The 26,207-nt window shown below is 41.9% G+C and overlaps 1 protein-coding gene across 1 annotated transcript in view; it reads left to right on the plus strand.

Moving 5' to 3' along the window:
* Positions 1–11,396: 11,396 nt before the first annotated feature.
* The window catches only part of ARSJ (arylsulfatase family member J), a 39,500-nt gene continuing 24,689 nt past the window's right edge, over positions 11,397–26,207 (plus strand). The window contains exon 1 of the mRNA XM_082758462.1: positions 11,397–11,987. Within this exon, the coding sequence (XP_082614588.1) occupies positions 11,611–11,987 (377 nt within the window). The 5' untranslated portion in view covers positions 11,397–11,610. The remainder of the gene's footprint in view (positions 11,988–26,207) is intronic.

Consider the following 26,207-nt stretch of genomic DNA (forward strand, 5'->3'; position numbering starts at 1 on the left):
AAGAGAGATCTGTAGCACATTTCCCCTTAAAAGCCATGATATTTTTTCTTCTGTCATGTTCTGTCTCTTACGGTGTTTTTTGCATATACATGTATAAGCAGACAGTGAATACAAATAGTTGATTCATGGGTGGGGCAGCATCAAATTCAGAAAAGCAATAACATAGAGAAGTGTATGAGTGACACTGATTGACAACTGGAATAGTGCACCAGGCTTGTAATGGATACTCTAGTTTTTAAATTAAGTCTGAGCCCCTTTCTAAAGCATGCACTCAGATGGTTGTAAGGGCATAAAGTCAGGAAAGTTCTATAGTCTGTTACATGAGCTCCTACATAGAAGATCATGGTGGGGTCTTCTAGCTTTAGAGTCTACAAATAACTTTGTTAAGTCAAACTGTGTGCTTTGAAAATCCCACTGCTTAAACTCACGGTAAGCAAATATGAAAATTCTTACAGTATGTACTTGGATATAGTCAAGGAGTATCACTAGAATGTACTATATCTCTTTTGCTATCAAATAAACAGTATTTGCATCTCAGCAATATAACAAGGGGATGTGTTCAGAAAAAAAAAAAAGATTAACTTTTTTTTTTTTTTTATTAGCAGACTGTTTAATAGAACTTAGAATATGGAATGATTTCGGTATGAGGAGAGACTAAATAAACTTGGACTTTTCAATAGTCTCCTCTTCAAGACTGGAAAAGTATCATTGTTTATTTATATAATCCTGAATCTTGTGGGAAAGATGTACACTGAACTGTCATTCATTCTTTCAAGCAATATAAGAAAAAGGGATGCCTTGCAGTCCAGCAGGTGGTGGTTTTAACATAAATAATAGAAGGGGATATTTCTCACAGCACATTAACCAAACCATGACATGGATGCCAAGAGTGGCTGTAAGACCAAGTCTATGAGCAGGTTTGATTCCAAACTATGTTATTTCCAATTTGGTCATTGGTTGTGATGCAACTTCTAGCTCAGGAAATCCCCAAACTGCTGGTTGCTAGAACAAACCCACTTCCTAGGCAAGAGGCATTTCGTACTGACTCTGCGTAGAGGAGGAATATGAAAGGAATATGAAGAAAGGAATATGAAGAAAATTCCTTGTTTTGTATTATACTTTTTATGTATTTTGTATATATTATATTTTGTATATATTTTGTATATTTTAGCTTCATTGTTTTTTCCAGCACATACAGAAGGAATGCAGTTAGCAGTTTTCTGATTGGACCGGTTAGTTCTGCTTTCAAATTTAGCCCTATTGTTTGCTGTGTGAATAGCTCCAATTGCTGAAATATGTAGGTGACATTTATGATTTATTTCCTAACACTTTCCAACAGTACTGGCATTCTAGCAGCTAATAATTCTGAACTAGAAACCAGATGAACTAAGTGGCCTGCTTAAAGCCACAGCAGTAAGGTGTTGGGGTATCTGTTTTCTGCAGTTGTTGGGTTTTCTATCCTTTTTTTTTTTTTCCCTAAAAAATATTAACAACCCAAAAGCATTTTCCTGTAAAATCTATGATCTTCTTATGATTTCTGTATTGACTTTGCTCCCTAAATTTATAGTTAGAGATGTCAGTATAATCATGTTGAAATAAGCAAGCAAAATCCCAGAAAAAATGCATCAATTGCCCATTTATCTTAATTTCATTCAGTGGCTTAATGTAGGCCCCCACAACCCTGCTGAGACACAACTCATTGGCAAGAATGTGGCGAGCTGATTGCTCTACCTACAGCTGATGAAAAGCGATAAGAAGTGACAAGAAAGTTAAGCATTGCACACAACTTCCGTGCTTTTTCTTATCCATTACCAGTAATTTAATTATATCAAACAGAAGTGTCAATACTGAGCCAAAACCAAAACAAACAAATAGACCAAAAAAAAAAACAAAACAAACAAACAGAAAAAACCCTGCAGCTTAGGGAAAAAATATGAAAAATCTGAATGAGAAGTATATTGTTGGTTTTAGCTCTCTACGTTTGTACACTCAACTCATGGTCAAAATTCCGGATAGATGTTTTCATTTGAGAAATCGTTGTGGACCATGATCAATCTTGTGTATCCCAAAGATGATACTCTGAAGGACTGCAGGACCTAGTGAGTTTAGATAACATCGTCCTGATGATCCATATGAATCCTAAGCTGGGGCACTGCTGCCAGGAGTGAAAGAGGTGTCTGTTTGCTTGCTTGCTTTTTCTCCACTTGTAATAACTCTACTAAAAGAACTGAGAATTGGATGAAAGGAAGCACTTGGTTAAGTATTGCTCATGCAAATAGTACGTTGTAAGAGCAGGAGCCCAGAAACCGTTCTATCATGCTTTGGTAGCATACTGAAGGTTTTTTTTTCTTAATCTTCCATGCCATGTATATAAAATAAAAATACTTCAATAATATTGTTTAGAAGACATTCTCCCCATGTATACTCACCCTACTATAAGTATGGAAACAGGTGTACTGATTTAAAAAAAAAAATATATATATATATATATATATATATATATATGCCAAATTGACTCTAAATTTTTTAGATTTGCATGGGAAACAACCAGTCTACTGATCTGCAGAGCAATTTGGCAGACCAAAAACCCCATAAGAGCAACTGGAGTGTCAGTATTATGAAATAGGAAGGCAGGTGATTTCGGACTGGTGTGAAGCTGTTATGAGAATGCAAGCCTAAAGAAAAGAAGAGTTATTATTGCTTTAAGCTTTTCAAAGTGGCATACTTTACATTCCAGGCAGGTATTACTGGTTGACAATATATTCTGTTAGCATAAAATGAATGTAAACAGAGGCAACTGCTTATGCTTTGGTCTGCTGTTTAATTTTGTTTTGTCAGTCAATTCATTTTCCAGTCTTATCCTCCTAGAATCAAGGAATTCAGCATGAATCAACCCAACTACTTTGGGCTTTTTTTTTTTTTTTTTTTTTCCCAGTACAAAATGAGGCCCAGCACAACCCTGATAGTTCCAACAGGATCTTTAAAATCTAGTCTTCCACATTATTTTCTCACAGTTAGGGAGTGTGCAGGGGGGAACACACCAAAAATTAAATGAATGAAATACAAACTTTCAAGCACACATATATGTAATACCAGTATCTCAGTTCCTTGCTCTGTTGTATGGAGCTTCAGGATCTCCCAAGACATCTGCGTAACTGTCACTAGACCTTGTCAGGACACTAAGTAATCCTCAGCCATGTCTATTAATGACGACTGTCTTGGACACATTCATGACAATTTAGTGCATGTTACCTTTCTTATGGTATTTTGAGAAGACTGCCCATTTCTCGGTATAAAATTGCACTCTGCAATCCCTTCCGGTAAAGTGCCCTTCTCATGAAATATTTATTTGCAGATCCTGAACCTCCAGCCATCCCTAGCTTTTTTATTTGACCTTGTGATTAGTTTTTAAGCATCTACACTTCTTCAGTGACACCAGAATAAGTTTCTAACAGTGTATGTTTCAGTTCAGGTCCAATTGTTTTAATTTTCCACTGAATAAGATGTCAGTGCTGGGCAATTTGTGTTGCACTGGGGCTTTTGTGAGATACAGCGCTATTATATTCAATCAGATTTTTATTAGAAATGCTCTTTTGGGGTTTAGTAAGGCGTAAGAAGGATAATTATGTAGGGGTAGTGGGAGTGGTAAAGGCATAAGAGAAATAAAACTTAAATATGTGCATGTTTTGTTCTAAGCCAACTTTTCCAGTAGGTGATCTGTAACCAGGAGCCATCTATAAGTTTATGAGCTTTGCTTGAATATTAGAATTCAATTGACCAACCCCATCATTCTGCATCACTTATGAAACTTTAAAAGCATTTTCTGTGAAATATGGTTTTCACTGCCATTTCCCTGTTCTAGTTGTGCTAAAAAATTACAGCCTCTGGCTTCGCACATTCTGACCATGGTGCACCTTCCTGGGCTTCAGCAATACAAAGCACAATGTGTTCCTTTCCTCCGATAACATTCCTTTTGTGAATGCCCCTCCTGTTACTTGTTTGACTGGTTCATCAATTTGAGCTAACTGGGAAAGAGGGAAAGAACACCCTAGTTCTGTGAGTTTGGGGGGCACCCAGGTACAGGAAGGAAGGAAAGTGGGGAGAGCCATTCCCACAGCAGCAGCTGGTGGATAAGCGATACTTGCACGCTGGTGTGTCAATTGGTGTGCACAAAATTCCAGGCTCACCACAGTAAATGCTGCCCCGTGGGCATATCAAAGACTGCAGAGATGAAGCTGGAGAAGAAAGAGAAAGGAAAAAGAAGAAACCAAAGACGCAAGGTTATACCAGCACTGTGCAAACAAAATGATCCAGTTGGTTCAATAAGCGTCACTCTGCCTAGTATGAAAGAACAGCAGAAGAAAACATACTGCAATAGCATGCACTTGTAAATCAGAAATTGTGACGAATATTGGCCAAATTGGATACTGTTTCGGTGACAGACTTATCTTTGATCTTTTTTTACCTTTATCTTTGATAAATCTTCCATTTTCCCTCCAGGTGAGAACAGGACACAGGCTATAGGAACCACTCAACATGTGTATGCACATATATTTGTTAAAACTCTGTTGTAACCTCCCTTGTGGTTAGACACAGCTGGTCGAACTATGGGACCTGAAAATTTATATGACCTCAAGCTTGTATTTTATATAGTAGTGAGTCATCCAAATGCAATTTCTAGTATTTAACAACTATTTAAAACATCCCGAGCCTTACAAGCACTTCATTAGCATTCTTCCTTCTGCACCCCATGCACGGTTCCAAGTTAAAAGCATCCCTCCCCCTTAAAGCTCGCCGTAGAAAGGGACAGCTTTTTTGCAGCTGTGCACCCATAACCTTGAAATCAGATACTTCACGCGAGGCCAAAAGCAATACTTAGAATTATGTTTTGCTACAGTTGTACGCTTCTGACCTACCTGTATTTTTAGCTTTACTGTTCTCTGGAAACAAAAAAAGAAGAAAAAAAAAAAAAAAGACTGTTTTGTGAATGGCAGGCAGTTGGTAAAGTAGTTGCAGCAGGTTATCCCATTACTCCCCATAAACTATAAAATATTTAATTTACAAAGAGGAAGATTTCCACTTCAAAACTGTAGTTATTCTGAAATGATCCTCCTATTTGAATTGTCTAGATTTATGTTGCCTAGTCCCAGTTCTCTTGTTCTGGCCTTTTTAATTGCTCAAATATTAAGACAAGTTTTAAACAAGACAGGTGACCTTGTGTATAAAAACGCGTGCTCTGGGAACAAATGAGACTGCTCCTGCTGTAGTATTTGTGGCAAGGAAACCATACTGAAGACTACAGCTGCTCTCTGAGAAAGAGATTTTAACAATAGCGGGCCAAAGCTTCAAAGCAGTAACATACTGATGGCTATGGCAGCCTTGTAATGTGCACCGTGACCTATTCAAATCATTTGCTCTTCAGAAACTCGCTAAACCCAGAAAAATGTCCACGCCCCTCACTCGCTAACATCCAGACTAGCATTTAAAAATAATCAAAATTATTAAAAGAGAGTTTAAGTCCACATTTGTATCTGAGACTAAGGGGGGGGGGGGGACAGGGACACCTTAACTGAGGACTGGCACTGTTGCAGCAGAAGCCCCTCAACATCACTTGCACCCAGTGGTAAACTGAAGCCTTTCCCTGTCCAAGGACACTTCCCATGGACTTCAGCATGATGATGACAGTATGCAAGGCCAAAGCAGCGAGATGCCAGATTAATCTTTCAAATATAGTCTCAGGAAGTCTGAAGGAAGCCCCATGGCAGGTAACAGGCATTACCGCAAAGCTCCGGAGGTGACAAAAGGCAAGTCGTGTTACTTAGGGCCATCGTGAAGAGAAAACAGGCCAAAAAGCTAGAACACGAGAGAAGGATGCAGTCTGCTGGGAAGGGGGTTGTGTCACAAGGAAAACCTCTGGATTTAAAGGTGCTAAAAGGCCTGGAGCTAGAATGTGATGATGTTTTGATGCAGCCAGTGCTCCAAGGCAGCTACAACTCTGCTGCCAAAGCCGGCCCCTTCCCTGCAGCCCCTCTGCAGATGAGAGAGAAGGGAAGGTGGATGTAGGGACAGCACAGTGACATGGCACCGGGGCATGTCACTCCCCCCCAAGGGGCCAGGATCTGTGAGGGCTCCCCAAGGGATCCAGCAGGGCAGGATCTTGCCACCATGCCCTGTTGCATCACCCCAGCCAGGGAACAGGGCAGGGCAGGGTCAACCTCGGGCCCAGGCGCTGCTGTGGGGATGGGGACAGGAGAGGGCAAGATGCTGGCCCGCAGGTGGAAGTCGGGAGCAGGTCCAGTGAGGGGAACTGGGGTCAGATATGGACCCAGAATGGCCAGACGGGCCAACAGCAGGGCCAGCAGATGAGATCAGGCCAGCATGTCTTCAGGCCCAGACCAGCAGGCTTCATGGCCACACACAGCTGTGACAGACCACCAAACTGGGTCCGTAAAGCTCACTTGGTTTTCAGTCCCTAGGGGTGCCTGGGGTGGGACTCGGAAAAACATGCTCCTCCACTGCCTGTCCTAAAATAAAGTATTTAGGGACAGAAAAACTACATTTTGCTCTTGCAACCAAGAAGCCCTTGCTGTGAAAGGATGGTGTAAATGCATAAATGCAACAAATGCTGCTCCTTTGCAGACCAGGCTTTGTAACTGGTAAGAAAATGTATGTACCAAGGAGTGGTGCATAGCCCCTTCCAGCTGAGAGGCCCTGCATCATCTCTAATGTCTTTGAGAACTGTGTGACACTTTTCCGTGAGGACTTTTCCTGGCATCTGCTATTAAACTATCCCTTTTCCTAAAGAAGTACTCTAGGCTATGTATCATCCGGTTGCTGTTTCCAGAAGCAGTTGTTTCAGTAGGACTGTAGGAATTTAAGGAGTTTGGTTCTGTTTCATTTGGTATAACAAGCCCTGCGTAACTAGGAAATAGGGATCTCCAGAAAGGCAACTACCAGCTCTCAAGTGTTGTTTCAGTCATTACGGGGACTGCTGTGAGAGATATATCTAAGGTCAGGTCCTAAATTTCCAGAGAAACTGCATTGGGATCAGCTGAGTAACTGCACATTTACATCACTGAAGGCAGCTGAGATCAGAATCTGGACCTCTGCCTATGAAATGCAGCAGGGAATTGAGGAAAATCTGTGTTAAATATAGACAAAGTTAACAGCAAAGATCTGGTTATGTCATCATAAACCAGGGAGTGAGCCATGGTGGAATCTGATAATTCACAAGTAGCACATCTGTGAATTAATTACCAGGTTCCACCAATGAAGGCAAAGGGGATGATCTAAGTGTCGTGACTCACCAGGTTTTTACTCATGTTTATAATATGCTGTTTCCAGCGATGAGCCCTGGAAAAATCACAGCATCCACCTGGGAAGCAGCACGCAGTGAAGTCCTGCTTTTCTCCTTTTATCTTAGCCAGGTATGCTGAGGATGTTGTGTACCAAAAAAAAAATGAATTATCAGGAAAAAACAGGGTAAAAGGAAATGCATGGTTACAGTTCCTGCTCTGGCAAATAGGAGGAATATTGTCTGCGCGTAGGCCAAAGTCTGCTTTGCTCTTACTATAGTTGTAGTTGTTAAGCTAAAAATAACAGTTCAGAAAGCTGTTCTTTAAACAGACAAAGTTTTCTGGCCTCAGGCATAACCAGGAAGAGCAGTGGAATGCACATCCTGAACTGCAGCCTGTCTTGTTACTGACAGCTTTGGCTGGAAGGTAAGAAGAAATACGTAGCCTCTGACGGGTAAGGATTGCTCTTCTAAGGTTGAACCAAGTGTTCAAAGAGCAGTTAGAACATTATCTAAATAGGAGCATCAGCACTTGGATCTATTTTTTCCTACAAACTGTCCACCCAAAACCTGATTTGCCATTATTCCTTCATCTCTCGAGATCTGAGCAAGATTCTCTCTGATGATGTGTTCGGGCCTGAGGACTGAGGGATGGCATCCTTCAGGCTCCGCATGATGCTCTCACTGGAGTTACGTGCCGGCTGCCTCCTGTACCAGCTGGCAGACAGGGCTAGGTATGGCAGGGAAAGAGAATACAACGTGGATTATCTTCTCTTCTGGAGAACATCTTTATCTGTGTTGTCCAAGGCATATCTCATTTTAAGATAGACTTTTTTCAAAATACACTTAGGTGCCCTGTTCCCTGCACGTGACCTGGTCCTCCAGCGAGCAGCTCCGTAGCATGGAGAGAGAGGAGGGAAAGGGAGGGAGCTGTGACTCACAGATGTCCCTCTGAGTCACAGCCCCATGGGGACATTACGCAGAGCCCTCACCCGGACTAATCCTTTGCTGTCCCCACTAGTGCCACCTCCGCTCTCTGTTGTGATTGCCTTTGAAGGAAGAGTCTCCTTTAATTTTCAGCTGCAGTTAACTTTATAAAGCCGCTATCTTTTTTGGCTTATACTCGTGTGTCAAATATATATGGTTCGGAAAGGTTAGATGGCAGTCTGATCTGAAAGAAGCAGAAAAGGGCATGCTTAACAGCCCCGACCTTGACTGAAGATAATGGCAGACGAGCCTTCAGCTAAAGTCATCCTCCCTGTGCATGTTTAATTGACTTAATTTTATGGTCTCAATACACACAGAGACTGCATAACAAGTGCTAAAAATATATCATTTCCTAATGGTATAATAAATTCAGTTTTAACTGCTGTATATTTGGATTAATGTATTCACTGCACTCAAGTTTAAATATCTGTGAAGCTTCTGTATTTTTTCCCTAAGGGAAAAACACTTCCTACAGCTTTCACAACTCGCCTGTTCCTTTCACTGAGCATCCTGAATGGACTGTATAAACCGTGCTTGCAGCTCCTGAGTGTCTACAAACATTTTCTTAAGTGGAATATTAATAGCACGTTATCTTCCAAGGCTTCTTTACTTCAAGGTCAGCAGAGTATTTTGCTGGCATAACCCCGCTTTTGTTTTTGCAAAAAGAGGGGGTGAGTTGTCAGGCTGTTAAAGAAAAGAAGGCCAAGCTTAGGGATGTCTGATGGAGGCTGTCCTCGTGTGTTTTCATCTGCACTTGGGTGATGACTAACAGGGTTTGGTATGGCTAACAGGCACTTCCATAAGGCAGGACTGGAAAATTGAAGCTGTCTTCTCATACCCATGTCTTTAGGGAGATAAACTCTGTTGCATCTGCATAATGATTTTTTTTTCCTCTACCATAGAAACAATCTGAATTCCAAACTCTTTTATTTGCTTCTGTAGTTCTGCCCACTGATGCTAAGCTTCTCAGGAGTGGTCCTCCTTAGACAGCTGCCTGCCAATATTTTATTTTGGATGAGTCAGAAATGTTTGATTCTATGAGGAAATCGTGTATGGATAGTTACAAATAATTATATGGATGGCATAGTGTATGGATTATATAATATCTTGTTAATAACTGTGCTGCAATAATTTCAAAAACACAAAAATTAAAAATTAATGCAAAGTATCTTTAATTAAGAGAAAATATGAACACTTTTTATCAGACATGTAGTGTGATGCTCATACATCTATCATCATCCATGGTGCTATTATGGCTTTTATAAAGAGGACGTTGTATTTTGTTTGCCATTTGGCAGTGGACCGGTTAAAGTCAAAACAACATTGCTAATCCAATTTGTGTTTTACCATTTATAGTTTTAGGTTTCTATATGCATTCTTTTGGTCTTGCATATGTGGGGAAAAGCAGGAGTTTAAAAAAAAAAAAAAGAGAACTCTTTTAAAGGGAATTTCCTTGGAGTATAATGAAGGTTTTAAGCTTTCTTCAGTTTAAGGTTTTGGGGGCTATTTTTTTGGAGCTTGAGTTAACATGCTGTAAAGTTATTTTGATTTCAGAAGAAAGCATTTCACCTCAGGACTTACACTTAGTAAGCTTTACAATGCAGATGTAGATTTATCAATACCCCTTCCCAGTGTAGACAAGACCTTGAACAGCACATTAAGATCACCACTTTTACTTCCACGTTCTCCCTGCTGCAGAGTTGTTGAGTGCAGCAGGATGCTCAGCTCCTTCTGAATAACTCTTTTGCACCAGGAATGTTAGAGTGGGGACATTTCTGCTCACATTAGGTTGCACAAAACCGGTTAGATTCACCCCCAATTAGAGTTCCTTAAGACAGACTTCTTTTTCCTCTCCAGAACAAGGGCAACAAGTACAGTTACGAACTGCACTTCATTTGTGGAGACATCTAGGCAGGCAAAATCCAGACACTTGCATTAGACGATGTTATTAAAGGTAATTAAAGAATATACATCAACGTTCGACACCTCATTACAATGTCATGCTGCCCCTTAGGATATGGTAATGCTGATTTAGGTATTCTTCATTTGAGAAGCTATTTCAGCTGTTGCCCAAGTAAGCACTGCACTCATATTCCAAAATACGAGTTTTGGGATGCTCCTTCGCTCTGCAGGACTGTTTGAGGAGACATTGCTTTGAGCTGCGGGAAGCAGTAAACTTTTAAGGGCATACCAAACTTTCCCTGCCAGAATCTGTCGGTTTTGAGAAATGAAAGGTGGAAGCGTTTCTCTGGGAGGAAGAGCAGCCAGCTTGTGTGCCAGCGGGGACGAGCCAGAGCTCCTCAGGTGTGGCAGTGACGGGCTTTGGTCTAAGCGGCTGCTAAAGAGTTAAAGCTTCATAAAATCCAGTTTGAGTAAAAGTTGTTCCTGTCATGATGACTCATGTTAGACAGGTCAGACCTGCACATTTACTTCAGTTTAGCGTAATCATGCATGAATGTAGTTTCTGCTTGCTTCAGTGTCTTTCGGGACTAGGGTGAAGTTGTATTTTGCAACTGCAGCACATTCATACTTCAACCCAAATTAAAAAAAAAAAAAAAAAAAAAAAAAGAAAAAGAAAAAAGAAAAGATAGGACTTTGAGAAGGCACATTCCTCGCATTTGCCACAGCCTCACCAGAACTGGAGGGCTTGGGATTTGGGACCGGTTTGCGGCTGAAAACAAACCCGGTACCTTCATACCTTCCAGATGTTTGTGGCGATTGCAGAAACGCTTTAAACAATTTTTTTATTTTTTTTTTTTTCCTTTGGGGGTGGGGGGCAAAGCGGCAGCTTTGGGAAGCAGCAGGGGGCTGGGGGGCGATGGCGGCGGCGGGGAGAGGGGAGAAGGGAGGAGGGGAGGCAGGACGAAGCCGCCGAGGGGGCCGGCCGGGGGAAGGCCGGGCAGGCGATGGGGTTTGCGGGGGGGACCAGGGGAGAGGCGGGCAGGGGAGGGAGCGGCCCGGCAGCGCCGGAGGGGGCGGGCGGAGGGCGCCGGGAGGCCGCGGGGCCCGGCCCGGCCCGGCCCGGCTCGGCTCGGCCCGACATGGGCACCGGGACGGGGCCGGAGGCGGGCCGAGGGTGCTGTGACCCCCGGCGCGGCCCTGCCCACCCGGCCGCCGCCGGCAGCGGGCAGGGCGGCCGCACTTGGCGAAGTTGGCGACGGCCGCGCTGAGCCCGGCTCCCCTCCGCTGCCCCGCCTCGGAGAGAGGCTGCTGGGTTTTCTTTTCTTTTTTTTTTTTTTTTTTCCTTTTTTTTTTTTTTTTTGATTTTTTTTTTAATTATTATTATTATTTTTCGCTTCCGTCCCTCGCTCTTGCTTCAGCCAAGGTGAATGGCCCGCGGTGGGCGCGGCGGTGCCGGGCGGCTGTGCAGGGGGAAGATGCTGGCCGTGGGGGTGCTGGCCGGGCTGTCGGTGCTCAGCCTGCTCACCTACGGCTACCTGGCCTGGGACAGCCTCGGACTCGGCCCCGGAGGGACGGAGGCGGCGGGGAGCCGGCCGGGAGAGGAGCCGGGGGCCGGAGCCCCCAGCTCGCAGCCCCACATCGTCTTCATCCTGGCTGACGATCAGGGCTTCAGAGACGTAGGGTACCACGGATCCGAGATCAGGACGCCCACTCTGGACAAGCTAGCTGCCGAAGGGGTTAAGCTGGAGAACTATTATGTTCAGCCTATGTGCACACCGTCCAGAAGCCAATTTATCACTGGAAAGTAAGTTTACTACTTCGTCGTTCAGCTCACCGGCTCAGCTGCCGACCCTCGTGAGCAGAGCGCTGGGGTCGCACCCGGTCAGGTACTCCTCTGCTCTACCCCGTGGGCAGAAAGGTGCCTTCCCGATTCACTTAAAAACCTCCAGCAAAGCGGACTTTCTGATGTGTTTGAAGTAGCGAAATAGAAACTGGCACTCTGAGAGCCAATAAGAGTTCAGCGCTGTGAGCTACCCCTGCAGAGTGTTACAGGACATTTACATTTACTGCATTGCTAACATACGTGCTCGTGGTCAAGTAATGTTGCTCTTACCGGGAAGCGATCATCTTGGGCTTTTCTGTGCGATTGCAGCGTGACTTACAGGAGGGGTCCGTGTTAGGGAAGGCGTTATGCTTTCTCCTGCACATCGCAGCCTGCACGCTGGGTCACTGGGCATGCTGAACCTTGCCTTAACACAAGTTCCCTCTGGGGGCTTTATTGAATTCATGGCACGGTTCCTCATCCCCTCAGGTGTGGATGAGGGCAAGGAATCCAAATTCTTCCTTGGGATCCTCTGAGCTGCCCTGTCACTCTTGTCATGATGCGGTTGCTGCTCTGCAGACAATTAGAAACTTTTCTCTTAAGCCACTGAATTAGATGCCTCACCAAAGTGGTAAAGGCAGCGGGTGGGTATTGTGTGGTTTGCTTTCTCAGGTAAATTGTGTGTTACTGTGGTCTGTTAAGCAGACAACCAGTTGTTACCTAACCTAAGGGACTTTTTACATGTGGACGTTAATCAGAATTAAGGAGGGGGGACAATAACATGCGTTTGAGCTGTAGGAATGGTTCCCAAATAACTCCAAATGTGGACACGTTTGCTCTGGAAGAAGAATGCCTTGTTTCTGTTTAGCTTAACTCACTTTGACAGGAACAGGGAACTCTTAAAAGAACAAAAACAAAATGAGAGGAAAAAAGTTATTTAGTTTATTTTCTCATTTCTTTAAATATAAACAGGAACAAAGCAATGTTAATACTGCTGGTAAAAGAAACACATGTTTAAATAAAACAAGCAACTGGCCTGGTGTCTTGCATCTCCATATGGTAGAGTTGGAGATAATTCCTGGTCTCGGTCTAGTTCCCAGACTTGCTGAACCAGGGAGATTTGCACTGAGGGCTGACACGTTATCTAGAGAAAGACTTCCCATGCTTGTTTTTTTTTTTACCACCATTATGTGGACCGTACCTTAGAAGAGACATTGTTCTGAGACACCTATTCGCTCATTCACAAGAACATACTTACCCTGCAGCAACTAAAATAACATCTTACGGGGGAAATTAATGTCAGGATACTGTTTAATGCATCTTGGTTGTCTTTAAAGCCATGCAGCAGTTGGGAGCGAGGACCAGCGCCAGCAGCATGTAGTCAGCCAGTTTTCTGAGGACCGCGGTTTGGGAACCAGTGCGTTAGGAAGGGAATGTCATGCTGCACAGCAGTGACTCACTCGGCGGTCGGAGGAATGGGACGATCGGGTTCCAGGGCAGCCAGGGTACTGTGTTGGCTCTTAGAGGCTGCAGAGGTTGTCTAAGGGCTACAAAGAATAAAAGCAGAGTATGGAATAACAGTAATTCAGTATAATTATTTTAATCCTTCATTAAATAGAATTTAGTGTGTAAATATATGTTAACAGTCGGTAGGAACCCGTCTCTTTTCATCAGCTCGTCAGGCGGAAATAATTCTGAAAATCTGCCTGCTTTGGTTTTGGAACCTTTTATAGGAAAAAAGAAATTTGCTTATACTTCATTTTTATTTTCTTCGTCTGCTGATCTGAAACCCTGAGAACATTTTTTTTTCATCTTGTTCTACTTTGGGGAAAAAGGAGCAGCAGAGAGAAAGGACAGCCTTGCACGACTGAGAAATAAGGGAGGAAATGGTGAGGGGTTAATAGGTTTGGGCAGAGCAGTAACAAGGCAGGTCCAGGAGGATGCTGTTATCTCTTCTTGCTGAAGATAAATGCTGGCGATAGCAACTCCGATTGCTTTCTTAGTAGAGGTACCTTCATTAAAATGCCAGGACCCAGAAATTTGTAATCCAGGAGAAGTAGTGTTATTTCTTAAATTCCAGAATGTGTTAGTTCAAGGCTGAAGTCCACTGGAGGCCCACCTGGATGCTGCAGGCCTCCCAATACACATACCGTGCCTGGCGTGTTCCAAACGTTACCCGACTGATCTGTAAAAAACAGAGGGACTTGTGTAAACCGGAGCCATTGGGGAGCACTGACGCACCTTGCCAAGTGGAAGTTAGGCTTCAGGCAAAGAGACTTGAGTGCTCCAAATTCTTAGTAGGTCTCCAGCAGTCCCTCTAAGGCTTTTGCTAGTAAAGAGACCCTTCTTCTGGTAGCTTTCCTAAGCTAGTGAGCGAGCATGGGAAGAAGGTTAAAGAAGCAGAGTTAGCTCTTTATTTTTTCCTTTCGTGCCACAGCACAGCACCGCAGCTTGAGAGTCTGTCTTGCTGCCCATTTCTGCTTCTCTCTGTTTCCTCACATGCAGGGCTTGAGGCCTTGGCCTACTTTAATGTCTTGCTTCCCACCACCCCCATCAAAAGCTTTTAGGCTATCAGCAGGACTAACTCACACAGCTTTTTATTTTGGGCCGTATGTAGGGGCATGAGGAGGGGGTTGCAGCTGAGCCGTGTCTTGGGAGCAGAGCAGAAAGGCGCGAGCCAGCGGGCCGAGTGCCACGTGTGATGTGCGCTCCCAGCAGGCTGCGCCGGGGCCAAGGCAGGGAGGTGAGGGAGGGAGGCTCTCGGGAAGCAGCTCAGCCCTTGCTCAGCAGCTGCAGCATGACCTGGGCGAGAGGCTGCTCCAGCGTGTGCCGCTCCTTGTCCCTGAGCCCTGCTGCTGGCTCGAGAATTTGGTGGCCAGCGTGTCCTGAGCACTTCTCGCTGTTGTCGCTCAGTGCTGGTGTGCGCAGGGCAGTGGGCTGCGAATGCTCCAGAGGTTACTGACCAGCTGATAAACCGAAGGCAAGGCTGGCTGTGTTTTCCTCTCAAGGCTGTGAGCGAATGTAAGTCCTCCAGACCAGTTCAGTTACATGATACATTGTTCTTTTTCATTTCCTCCTCAGAAGTAATAGACATGGCTCAGTAGAGACAGTGATTCCAGCAGGATCTCTCAGGATGCCTAGCTTTAAACAAGTGCTGAGATGCACTGAGTGCGCTGAGTTAGGCGTGAAGAAATCTGTGTGTGTGTGCATACATCAGCTCTGATGGAGTGTCAATATGATCCACAGGGACAGGAGTCAGGTACAGAAGACAGCTAAACTAAAAGACTTTTTTTTTAACTCATCCTTGTCTTTCAAAAGAAATGAAGAAGAAATGCATGTCCATTAACATTATTTATTGGAATTTACATAGAAGAACACAAAAGGTAATGACTCAGACTTCGAGTCTACCAAGCTCAGTTCTAGTTCACAAGTGGTCACAGTTGGATGGGAGGAAAAAGGTGCAAGCATGCACAAGGATATTTGGTCTGTGCCCAGCAGGCTGCTGGTGAAGCACATCTTGAGTTAGCTGCTGTGTCTCTGTGCTTAATGGCCTTGGAGACTTTTCACTGCTGTAGTCTGTGTTTAGCCGTAGAGTTTAAGATTATCTTGATTTATTGAGCACTAAAGGATTATATAACATAGAAAGAAAATTTAAGATCATGAGTGAAGTTTTTTGTATGCATGTGTGACAGGGAGTTGACTGAGATGGGATAGAAAGCATAAGATCAATCTCTTGCGATCAGATGTGGTATTGCTTATTTAGATAATTTGTTAAGTTATATTATCACAAACAGTCATCTCCTTTTTAAATGAAAGATTACGAAAACGTAGTCAGTGTGGACAGTTTCTCAGAGCTTTTAAAGAAATTTTGAAAGATTATAACCAAAAGGAGAAGTTCTCTTTTGAGTATGTGAGACAGAAAGACCATAAGCTTAAGTGAACATCTGTTGAGGTAGCTGACCCAGTTCTATGGAGGGTATTATACAATGTAGTTGTATGCATGGAATGATACTTAATTTAGCAAAGGAATTTGAAAAACAAGACATGAGAAAAGAAGGAATCTAGTCATAATATGCCATACGTTATTTTTTTTTAGCATTATATAGGCAGCAGACAACTACTTTGTCTTCCAGGTTCCTGGTTTTCTGGTGACCATCAGGCTTGTAATCTTAGGACCATTGTATGCACTGGAATCCTTTTGGGCCAAAGGAAGGCTCCTGAGATACCCAAGAGTGTTGTTAGAAACTGATGCACAGCCAGGGTTACAGATCACTAAGGAATCTTAACTCCCTTTTACTCCCTTCCATGAGTATTTATGAATCATGGAAGCCCTACGCTGGTTTCAAGAATGAGCTCGGCAGGATGGATGGAATGTGGGGATGGAAGATGTTGAGATCTGTGGAAGGCCTGGAGAAATAAATCCTTTTTCCCCTTGGGATAAAGTGAAATATTGAGAATTTGCACATCCAAAGCCAACACAAATAGATTGCAATAATTTTATGTGAGTTAGAGAACTATATAAATATTACACATTTATATATAGTTTGTTAGTGTGCATACTCTTGTAGGCATGCCTGTGTAGCTATACGTAGTTCACCATTGAAAAAGACGATGTCTCTGCAAACTAAGTTATTTTGACAAACAGAAATAGAATAGAGGAAAGTTTAAAACATTTTGACTCAAAAGCAGTACAGCTGTCTTGCAGCAGACAGAAATACTGTGTCCTGAAGGTTCAGCTTCTGGTAAGCCTTCTCTTCCCTTGCCTCCTGGGTGCACAGGGGTCTTCTCAGCTGTTTGGTTGCTCTGAGAAGGATCCCGTACAATGAAGGGTGACTGGGAAGTTCTCTTCTGTGCTCTGGGGTGAAATGGAAGGTCTCAGAGACCTGCGTTCTGACCCCTTTGGCGGGGTAAACCCTAAACCAGCAGGGCATTGCTGACTTGTCAAGCAGAGGAAGGACCAGGTACTTTCATCCTTGGGCCCATGGCCGTGGCACGGTGGCGTGGTCCCACCACAGAGTTCCTGGTGGTTTCTACCTCCTGTGTTTACGAGGGAGAGCCTGGCAGCAGCCCACTGGGGAGGCTGGTCCCTCTGGTGGTCCACCACCTCTCCTCCAGAGAAGGCCAAGGCCTCTTGTGGTGGGGAAGAAGGGTTCTTGCAGGCCACCTTCCCTCCACCTCCCAACACATGCATTTAGCTGACAGTCTGGTTGTGCAGAGAGAAATCTGATGTTATAAGCACATTCAGAAGAAGTTTGTTGTTCTAGAGGAAAAAATACTGGGAGTAGCACTCCATTATGTTTGTAGCTAACAAGGTATGAAGGATTGCAGTCCTTAGGACCAGTCCTAAGCATCAAGAGACGGCCTGATACTGAGTCTTCTCTGAAGTAAGGAGATTTGGCAGTCTTTGGTCCTCAGTTTAATTATGATTAGTGTTTTCATTAGAAATCTAGATGATAAAATAAAATGTGCTGATTAAATACGTGGCTAAGAAGGAAATGCCAACATTAAGAGACTGCAATAATACTGAAAATCATCTTGACAAATGAGAGAAATAATCTGAAAAAAAAAAAAAAGTGGAATTAAATTCAGGAGTGATAAATGTAAGATGCTGTGTTGGAGCAGGAGTAATAACTTCAAAAGCAGAGGATGTTCAACAACTGTGCTGATAACGGTACTTTAGAAGAGTGGTTGGGATTATGGGGAATTATGCAATGAATATGAAGTCAGAAATGCTGTGCGGTTACAAAAAAGGCAGGCATCATATCAGTTTGTATAAACAGGGGAGTCTGGTGGATCTGTGAAGCATCCCTTCTGCTCCATAGCTCGTGCCCAAACTTGGGCATTGCTCTCCTAGAGCAGCGTGTGTAGTTGGATCGAGGCCATGGGCGTGTGATCAGATACATCAAAAAGATAACTGTGGAGAAGAGATCAGAAGTGGAGTTGTTTAGTCTAAAGAAGGGAAGAATGAGAAGGGATGGGATAAGTCTTCAGTGATTTAAGATCAAGACTTGAAGGCAAAGAGAAAGGAGATAATGTGTTTTCAGTGTCATGGTGGATGGTAAAAAAAATAAGGGGCTTTCCTGAGGAAGAACAAAATTTCAGGTTAGATAATAAGGGAAACTTTCAAATGGTAATTATCGTGAAACCCTGAATAGCTTGCTTTGGGAAATTGCTGAGTTTCTTCATTGGCAGTCATTAAGAACAGACAAGACAAATATGTCAGGAATGACATAATGTAGTTGTATTTGTCTTGAGGAAAGGGTTGAACTGGAAGGCTTCTCTTCCAGCTCATATTCTTCTGTGGCTCCTTTGAAGAACATATTAACTGCAGAAGGCGTTCTGAAGGAAAGTGTTCATAAAATACTTTTAAGCATTTACACTACAAATTATTTCAGTGTCTGTTCAAAGAGAAAGTAGTCTTTGTGAAAGTTTTGGTTCATTTTTCTCCCAGAAATTCCTTTTTTCCCTATTCTCTTTTTCTCCAAAAAAAATTCAAGACTTTTTCCCCCTAGACCTTCATAACTCTCTCGGTATGCAGTTATTTATTTCTGTTAACTTCTTATAGGACCATTTGTGGGACTGCTGCCAAAGATGTTGAGGTATCTTTTTCCATGTTCTTGTTTTACATCTTGTGCTTAGGATGACATTGTCCATATATATGCAGCATACACAGAGACTGAATAAATAATTAAATGTGAGGACTTCCTTTTCTTGTTTCATTCTGCCTCTGTGCTCTCCTGAGATATTTCTGCAGAAAATTAGATCCAGTTTGTGAAATGCTCTGTAGTCTGAAACTGTAAGTTAAACTATAAGCTCGTTCATATCAGTTTAATTACTAATGTACTATAAAAAGGAACAGTTGGAGGAAAGAGTTGGAAAGGAAACTGCTTACAAACAGTAAAGATAAAAAAAAAAAAAAAAAAAAAAAAAACATGGAGGGAGTAACAAAGTTTAGTACAGGTTGTGGTAACTTCACCTTGCATCACTTTCTGGCAACATCTCTTACATTTCTTTTCAGAGTAATGCTTGCTAGTTTTGTTCCGCTGTGTATAAGACAAACGTAGCGTTCATTATCTGACATGCATCATTAACTAGATAATGGCAATAGAGCAACGTTTTTCATTGTCCAATATATGCATAGTGCAGCAAGTTAAAGAAACATAGTTGGAAATAAATCTACAAAACCTTTGATTGTCAGTTAACAGAACTCTGAGGAGGTTGAATTGAAGTTTTAACCTTTTTTTTTTTTTTTTTTTTTTTTACTGGAAAAGGGAGATAGTTAAAGGAAAATTTAGGCTTACAATAATTAGGGATTTTTGCTCATTCAGCATTGTTCCTGATAGTTTGTTTTGTAATTGATGGTGCATATTGTTGCCATTAATAATAAGTTGATTGAATGTCAGTGGTGGACTGCTGTTATATCAGCTCTCACTTCTGAATGTTACATTTCCTTTATGAGACCGGTTAAATAAATCAATATGGGAAACTGAGCTGGATTTCTTGGAATAAAGCTGCGTCATAAAAAAATGGGTTTACTTTTGTGTTAAAGGTTTAGACTTCATCGTAATACCCAAATAATATTTCCAAGATTACCACTACCAGGTGGGACTGAAAATTTCAACAAATTAAATTCCAATTTTTAATTAAAATGCTTTCTGTTTGATAGAAAGCTTTGTCAGATTTATGAGCTAAAGAAGAGAAATATCTGCCTACTTTTAGACTTTGTGACACCTTCCTAGTGGTAATGTCAGACCCAGAGGGCTGCTTTTGTAATTGTGTGTATCTTAGCTCTGTTTTTTAGTTTTTCCGCACTTCTGGATTTTAATCAATTTTCTATTTCGTTTGTTGTATCAGGGCCTCTGAACACATTAAAACAATATTGTTTTAAGGTAGTGGAGATATTTAATCTTATAAACTGTTTGATCATTTTTGATTCTGTTTCAAATGTGCCTCTAATTTTTGTTCTCATGATATGTCTAGCAAAGCAGTCCTCATAAAACCGAGCACATTCTTGTAGCAATATCTCATATCCTTAGAGTAATATTTCATTAATATGTGCACAAGCACATAAAATACATACAGAAATGCGATCAATGAAAAATACAAACATTTGTTTTGTGTTACCACATGTCAAGAAAGATGAGTAGTTGAAAACTAAGCCATCAGATTTATGGAACTTGTGGTTACCTTTTGAGTTCTTTTTTTTTCCATTTGACAAATTAATATAGTAATCTAGTTCATACCTTGGGGAGTTGATTTTTTTTTTCATGTGCTGTAGCAATTGGTGTGAATTCATTTTTGTATGAGAAGTTTATAATTTGTTGTGGAATCAGGTAATTTCCAGAAGAAGCTAAAATATGGTGTTTCATAGTGGATACAGCTTGACCCAAGCAATTGGCTCGTAATTGCATGATACATCACACGGCTTTTTTCATCTTTTACTCCAGACTAGTACAGTTTCTTGTGGTGTGGGTAGGTAGCACTTCTCATTAACCCCTCATTGTAATTCTGTGAGACTTGCCAATGCTCCCCTGTAGTTTTTGCCTCAATTTGTATTGCTCCACAGTCAGGTTTTCTGCCATGGGGTGAGTTTGCTTAGTTTTAGAATGCATGTTTAAGAATGAATGAGGTTATTTGACCAACCTTACATTATTAGGTTAATATAAATAGTACAAGATAAACACTGTGTCTGTAGGAGATCCTGTGTGGGATGTGTTTGTTTTCTCTGTCAGTAGTCTTTTTATAATGGCTACCTAATTCATTAGTTTTCATACTGGAAACCCAGAAGATCTATTTGGTGACCTCAGCTTGTCTCTGTAAATCTAAATTGGTAGACTGAAATGCAATTTGAACAGTTAAGAAAGAAATCAAGATAACGCTAATGGTTAACAAAGTTGAGATATTAATATAGAAGATGTTTTAACCATTGAGGTTTGACTAAAATGGCTTTTGACTTTTTGTGGTCTGTGATGAAGTAGAAAAGTTTTAAATAGGGAACTTTATTGTACCTGCTGGTGCGTAATAGGAAAGAAGTGAAATATGTTTCATGATTCTAGTTCAACTGCGCTTGTAACACGTTAATGAACTGTGTCAGCTATCACCTGCGCATTGATTCAGGCTGTTGTCACCACGCTATCAAGCACTAGGTTTTGGGGGGTGTGTGAAAAAAGCACTGCTAGAGTTAGTAAACAAATCTGGCATCATTAAATGCTTTTTAATATGAGATTGTGTTCCCAAATGCATACATGAAGAGACTATATTAGATAATAAGCATGAACGTAGACGTTATTAGTATCAACAGTGTGCTGTAACCAAACCTATGTCTAATTTTTCTTACACTTGAACACCTGATTAAATAAGACTTCCTTCCGTGCATGGCATCATTCTCACTGTTGTGGCATGTGAAATTTGTGGTGGTTGCTCATGATCCTCAGATCAAGTGCATCTCACACCTGCATAGGGGTGTCAAAGGAAGGGGGGAGGCTGCTGAGCTGATGGCACCAGCAAGTGTGGCCTGGGGGATCCTCGCCTGCAGAGGAGGGGGAAATGGGAAAAAGTGATCAGAGTTCATCACAGTTGTCATCTGAGGCACCAAAAGTGCATTCCCACCCCATGTAGTGGAGGAAAAAGCAACGCAGTACCTGGTTTAAAAGGCATATAGTAAGAAAGAGAAATGTATTTGGTTGTTAAGGTTTACAAGATAAATATAGAAGTGTTCGTTCCAATATTTGGAAGCTTTGAAAGACATTAAAAGCAGTACAAAAGAAGGTCCCACAAATCTTGACTTGTTTAAAGTCACAAACCTCCACAGATACCAGAGAATCAGAGCCGAACTCCCTTCTGCCTCAGTTTACTTATGGCACTATGTGAAAGACAGTCTTTGCAATGCATCTTGTTAGGTTATGAGTTTCCAGCTTCTTTTGTACGCTTTGCATCTTTGGATTATCATTTTGTACAGAGATGAAGATGGTAAGATACTTCAAAATGTGATTAATTAATGCCATCAGGTTCTGTTCCTCAAGCATGAGTTGCATTATGGCACAGCATGATGGCATGTGGGCAGTTTTCATGCTGTTTAGTGGAAAATAGAAATTTTTCGTTTTCAAACATACAAATATTGAAAATAATACTTCTTCTAATATTTAAAAATAGTGAATGTTTCATACTAAAGTTTGGGTGGAGCAAATGACCTCCATAAGTTACTTCGAATCTAAAGGATTTTGTGGCTCTGATGTACCACAGCAAACATCCCCTGGGGGTAGTGTGGAGGGAGAGAAAGAAAAAGGACCTACTTCAGTGTTACTTCTACCTTTAAGTGCTCCTGGTGAAAAAAAAAAAATTGTCTGGAGTGTTTGGTCTGTGGCTCTCATAACCAGCCTGAGCCCTCTCTGTCCTGAGTCAGCACTATCACAGCCCTGTTAAAGTTTTGTTTAAGAACACAGCATACTGGTAAGAATATAATAGCACTAAATTTAGCATTATGTCTGAAAGTCTGAACAGTTGCCCGTACTTTTACCAGACCTATGCAGGAAGTATATACATTACAAAACCCAGAGGCTTGCATGTGTCAGGTATATGCTTCATTGGAGCTGCTTCACGATTTGTGAGATTTATTTCTGTCATCTTTCTTCTTAACCCCGTTGTTGCTGTTACAATATGGAATGCATTTCAAAGGGAACACGAAGGGAACATTTTGTTCGTTCTTAATTTTGCAACTGAACAGTTGTGGCCCTTTTACATTGCAGAACATACAAGGCCTTGTTTGAGATGAAAAAGAACGGGCCTCTGTGATAAACTTGTGACTATTTGGCCATCTTGGTCATACGATGTGTATATGCTGTAAATGATGCGGTCTGATGGAAAGATTAAGAGCTTAGGTAATACAGTTTGGCACTGTTATAGCCTTGTTGAGTCTTTACTGTGTCACAAATTACATTTTACAACCTTTGGCAGTGATATGTTTCCGACAGTGAAACGCCTTGTAGCATCTCTCAGGGTTTTAAGGTTCGCAGTTGATTTCAATATTTTGTATGTTTTTGCCATCTGAGACAATTACCTGGCTCATGTTTGGGGTTTCCATTGTCAGCAGCCTCTGTTTCGTTGTTCTCTGTCTCAGTTTGAAGTGTGGGCACTGCTTTATCTGGTGGTGGTGAGGCTGTGTGGGGCCAAGCTGGTCGCAGGCCCAGCAGCGGCTCTTCAGCCTCCACATGGCGGAGTCCCGTCTTGCCATAGATGCTCGCAGTAGAAATGCTTCCACTGACTTTGGACTCAGATCTTTCTGCACAGTACGTTGTATTTCTAACATGCAAAACGTTGGCTGTTTTCAGCCCAGAAAATGTAGCTCAAGTAGCGTGTTAATGGCTTCTGTACTAACCCCAAGGCTCTTATCCGCGTTGTCAGTAGAAGGCAAGTGGCTTCCTTTAGCATCCTTTTGATGCTCTGCCTGCTGCTGTTAAATGTGACCTTGAAGTGTACCAGAGCTTAAATGGTCTGAATTCATGCCAACTGTTGTCTCCTGCACTGCTTTTGTTAACTAGGCATAATCTTTGGCAATAAGTTGATTTAAAGGTTTTGTTTGTTGAGATGTGGCTTTTCTGTGCAAGTCCTTATAGTGCTTTTGACTCTGAAAAGCTGTCATATGAAGATGGCACTTTATTATTCAACAAGTATTCTCTGTGTAACTGAGTCACATCCACTCACTTCAGTAGCAGAAATACATGGTTTGCTACCATTAACCATGGTGAGTCAGTGTAGCTAAGGCAAAATTAAGTTTGTGGGTTATTTTGTTTTGTTTTTCTTTACGTCCAAGTCTGAGGCATCTTAAAAACAAACAAACAAACAAACAAAAACACAAAAACAAACAAACAAAAAAAACAGAGTAGGGCATTTCTGTGTGAAATAATTCCACATCATAGGGGGTTTTATTATTATTACGGCATTGTGGGTTCTTAGAAAGCTATTGATCTTCAAAATGAATGTATTTAGGGTCAGAACCGGATACAGGAGGAAAAGACATAAGCCATTTGTCAGGATGAGTCTTACTTGGTGGCTTTGGGTCTGTTGCCTGCGTTTGTGTGTTGGGAAGCCCTCCCTGTGAGGTGAGGGTGTCGCTCATGTAAGGAGAAAAAAAAGTGCACAGTTCCTCTTGCAGCCCTGCTAACTAGGAGAAAGCTGCTAACTGGTTTGTGTTTTTCTCAGGGTGTGTGTGTGTTTAAGCAAATAAGGTGAGAGTAGCATAGGCATGATGGTAGGGATGCTTGTGGGTGAAGGGATATTTTTTCTGATTAACAGTGAATGTAGCTAGGTTCATGGCAATTGTAAATTAAGAACAAGTATCTGCATTGGAATCATCGATTTAAACCATTATATGGAACATACAAGTGGGGAAAAATAAAAAAGAAAAAAAAACATTTTGAATGTTTTCAAATTCAGGTTTTCATGCCAAGCATTAATTTTTGTATTCATAATGCACAGCTTAGTGTGAGAAAAACAGTGATAGTTGAAGATAATACGGCTGCCACTATGAAAAGCATTTTTTTTTTTTGTTCAAGTTCACCCCACAGGGAGTAATCAAGCCATTGCAAATACTTTGGGCATCTTACATGTAAATAAAAACACCGAAGTTGGGATGCTGTGTAGCCCGATATATCTGTATAGTCAGTGGAGTTAAATGGACATCTCTGAGGAGGTGATTAAAAACACCTTAGTTAAATACTTAAAGTATATGACTGCTCCCCCAGTGTGTAGATGTGCTGAATTAATTCTCTGAGCTTTGCCATGCACGCTTTCTGATAGCTAGAGAAAGAAGTAACAAATGAAAAGCCGTATTACAAAGTTAGGCTGGATAAAATGCTTTCAAGAAGGGCAATAGCAAGTTTATTTACTGGGGCTAGAGGAGAAGTTGAATAGTGGTTAGAGCATACTATAAAGATTACCACATCTGTTCTGGTCTAAATCTTCTCTTGAATTGCCTTTTTGCCAACAAGCAGACAGCACAACTTGTCCAAACTTCAATTTGCACATCTGCATCAGTGAACCTTCCTAGGACATTGCTGTTACAGGTTTGGAGTGGGGGAGATTTCTAAAATTTAGTCAACTTTTGTTAACTTGGCCCAGTTGCCAGTTCCTGCTGCAATATGCCATTTTTCTAGGGGAAAAGCACATCCGTAGTAGTACTGGCTCCCTGCAACATTTTCCTCCCATCCTCCAGGATGCCTCTTTGACCTTTTTCACACTATCCCCCCAAAATATTTGAAAAGGAAGAAAAACCCACAACTATAACACCAAAACTTGAGCCCTTCAGGTTGTCTCAGAATCAGCTTTCAACCTCTGCAGCCTCCCAAACATCTTCCAGACTTTCCTGGACAAGGGCCCACCAGGTTGTGCTTTTGGAGTCTTCTGTCTGCTTCCAAGGCCAATCAATTCAGCTGCCCAGACTTAATCCATTTTCTTCATTTCCCCCTTATCCTGCCTCCGGCACCAGGCTAAAGGGAAGCCAAACCACCTCTACAAAAGCATACAGCTTTTGTATCTGTAGGGCAAGAATATTTATATTTGCCTTATCAGAGTATTTTGAGGTTGAATTTATTCTCGTTGATGACAGGAGTAAATATGCATTAAGGAGTAGCATAGATAATAGTCCTTGCACAGTTCTGAAAATATTTTTGAAACAATTTAAAAGCCTTCTGTCAAAGGAGATTTTCTACTAAATTATTGATATTTAGCCTGTGTACCCTTCTTTCAGTGTGGTATTTTAAAACTGGAAGAAAAATGGTGATCCTAACAGGGAGGAGAGGGAACTTCACAAAGGTTGTGCTAATCCTACAAATGTCTTAAAAAGAAAACAAACCTAAGGCACTTGGAAACAGTTCAGGGGTTTCTAGTTAGATATGACACGATATCATGTGTGATATGAAATATAGGCAAGTTTATTCACCTTTTAAGTTCACCCTTCTGTTTTCAAACCAAATGTGCCTCACTGATCTCCAGCAAGCCCTGGAATTTAGTTCTGTGCTACTGCCTGCTGTTCGTCTTAGCAGCGTAGGGGACTGTGTCACACTTTGGTTTGCAATCTGATACGAGAACAAGGTGTTTCCAGCAACGCAAAAGTTGAGTGTACATCTGCAGCGTCCCGGATTGAGCCCCTCTTGGCGACGGCTGGCTTTGCTGGACCGGGATGCTGGAGGTGCTGCCAGTGTTCCA

This window comes from Aythya marila (assembly GCF_965140915.1).
Source record: "Aythya marila genome assembly, chromosome: 4".
NCBI lineage: Eukaryota > Metazoa > Chordata > Aves > Anseriformes > Anatidae > Aythya > Aythya marila.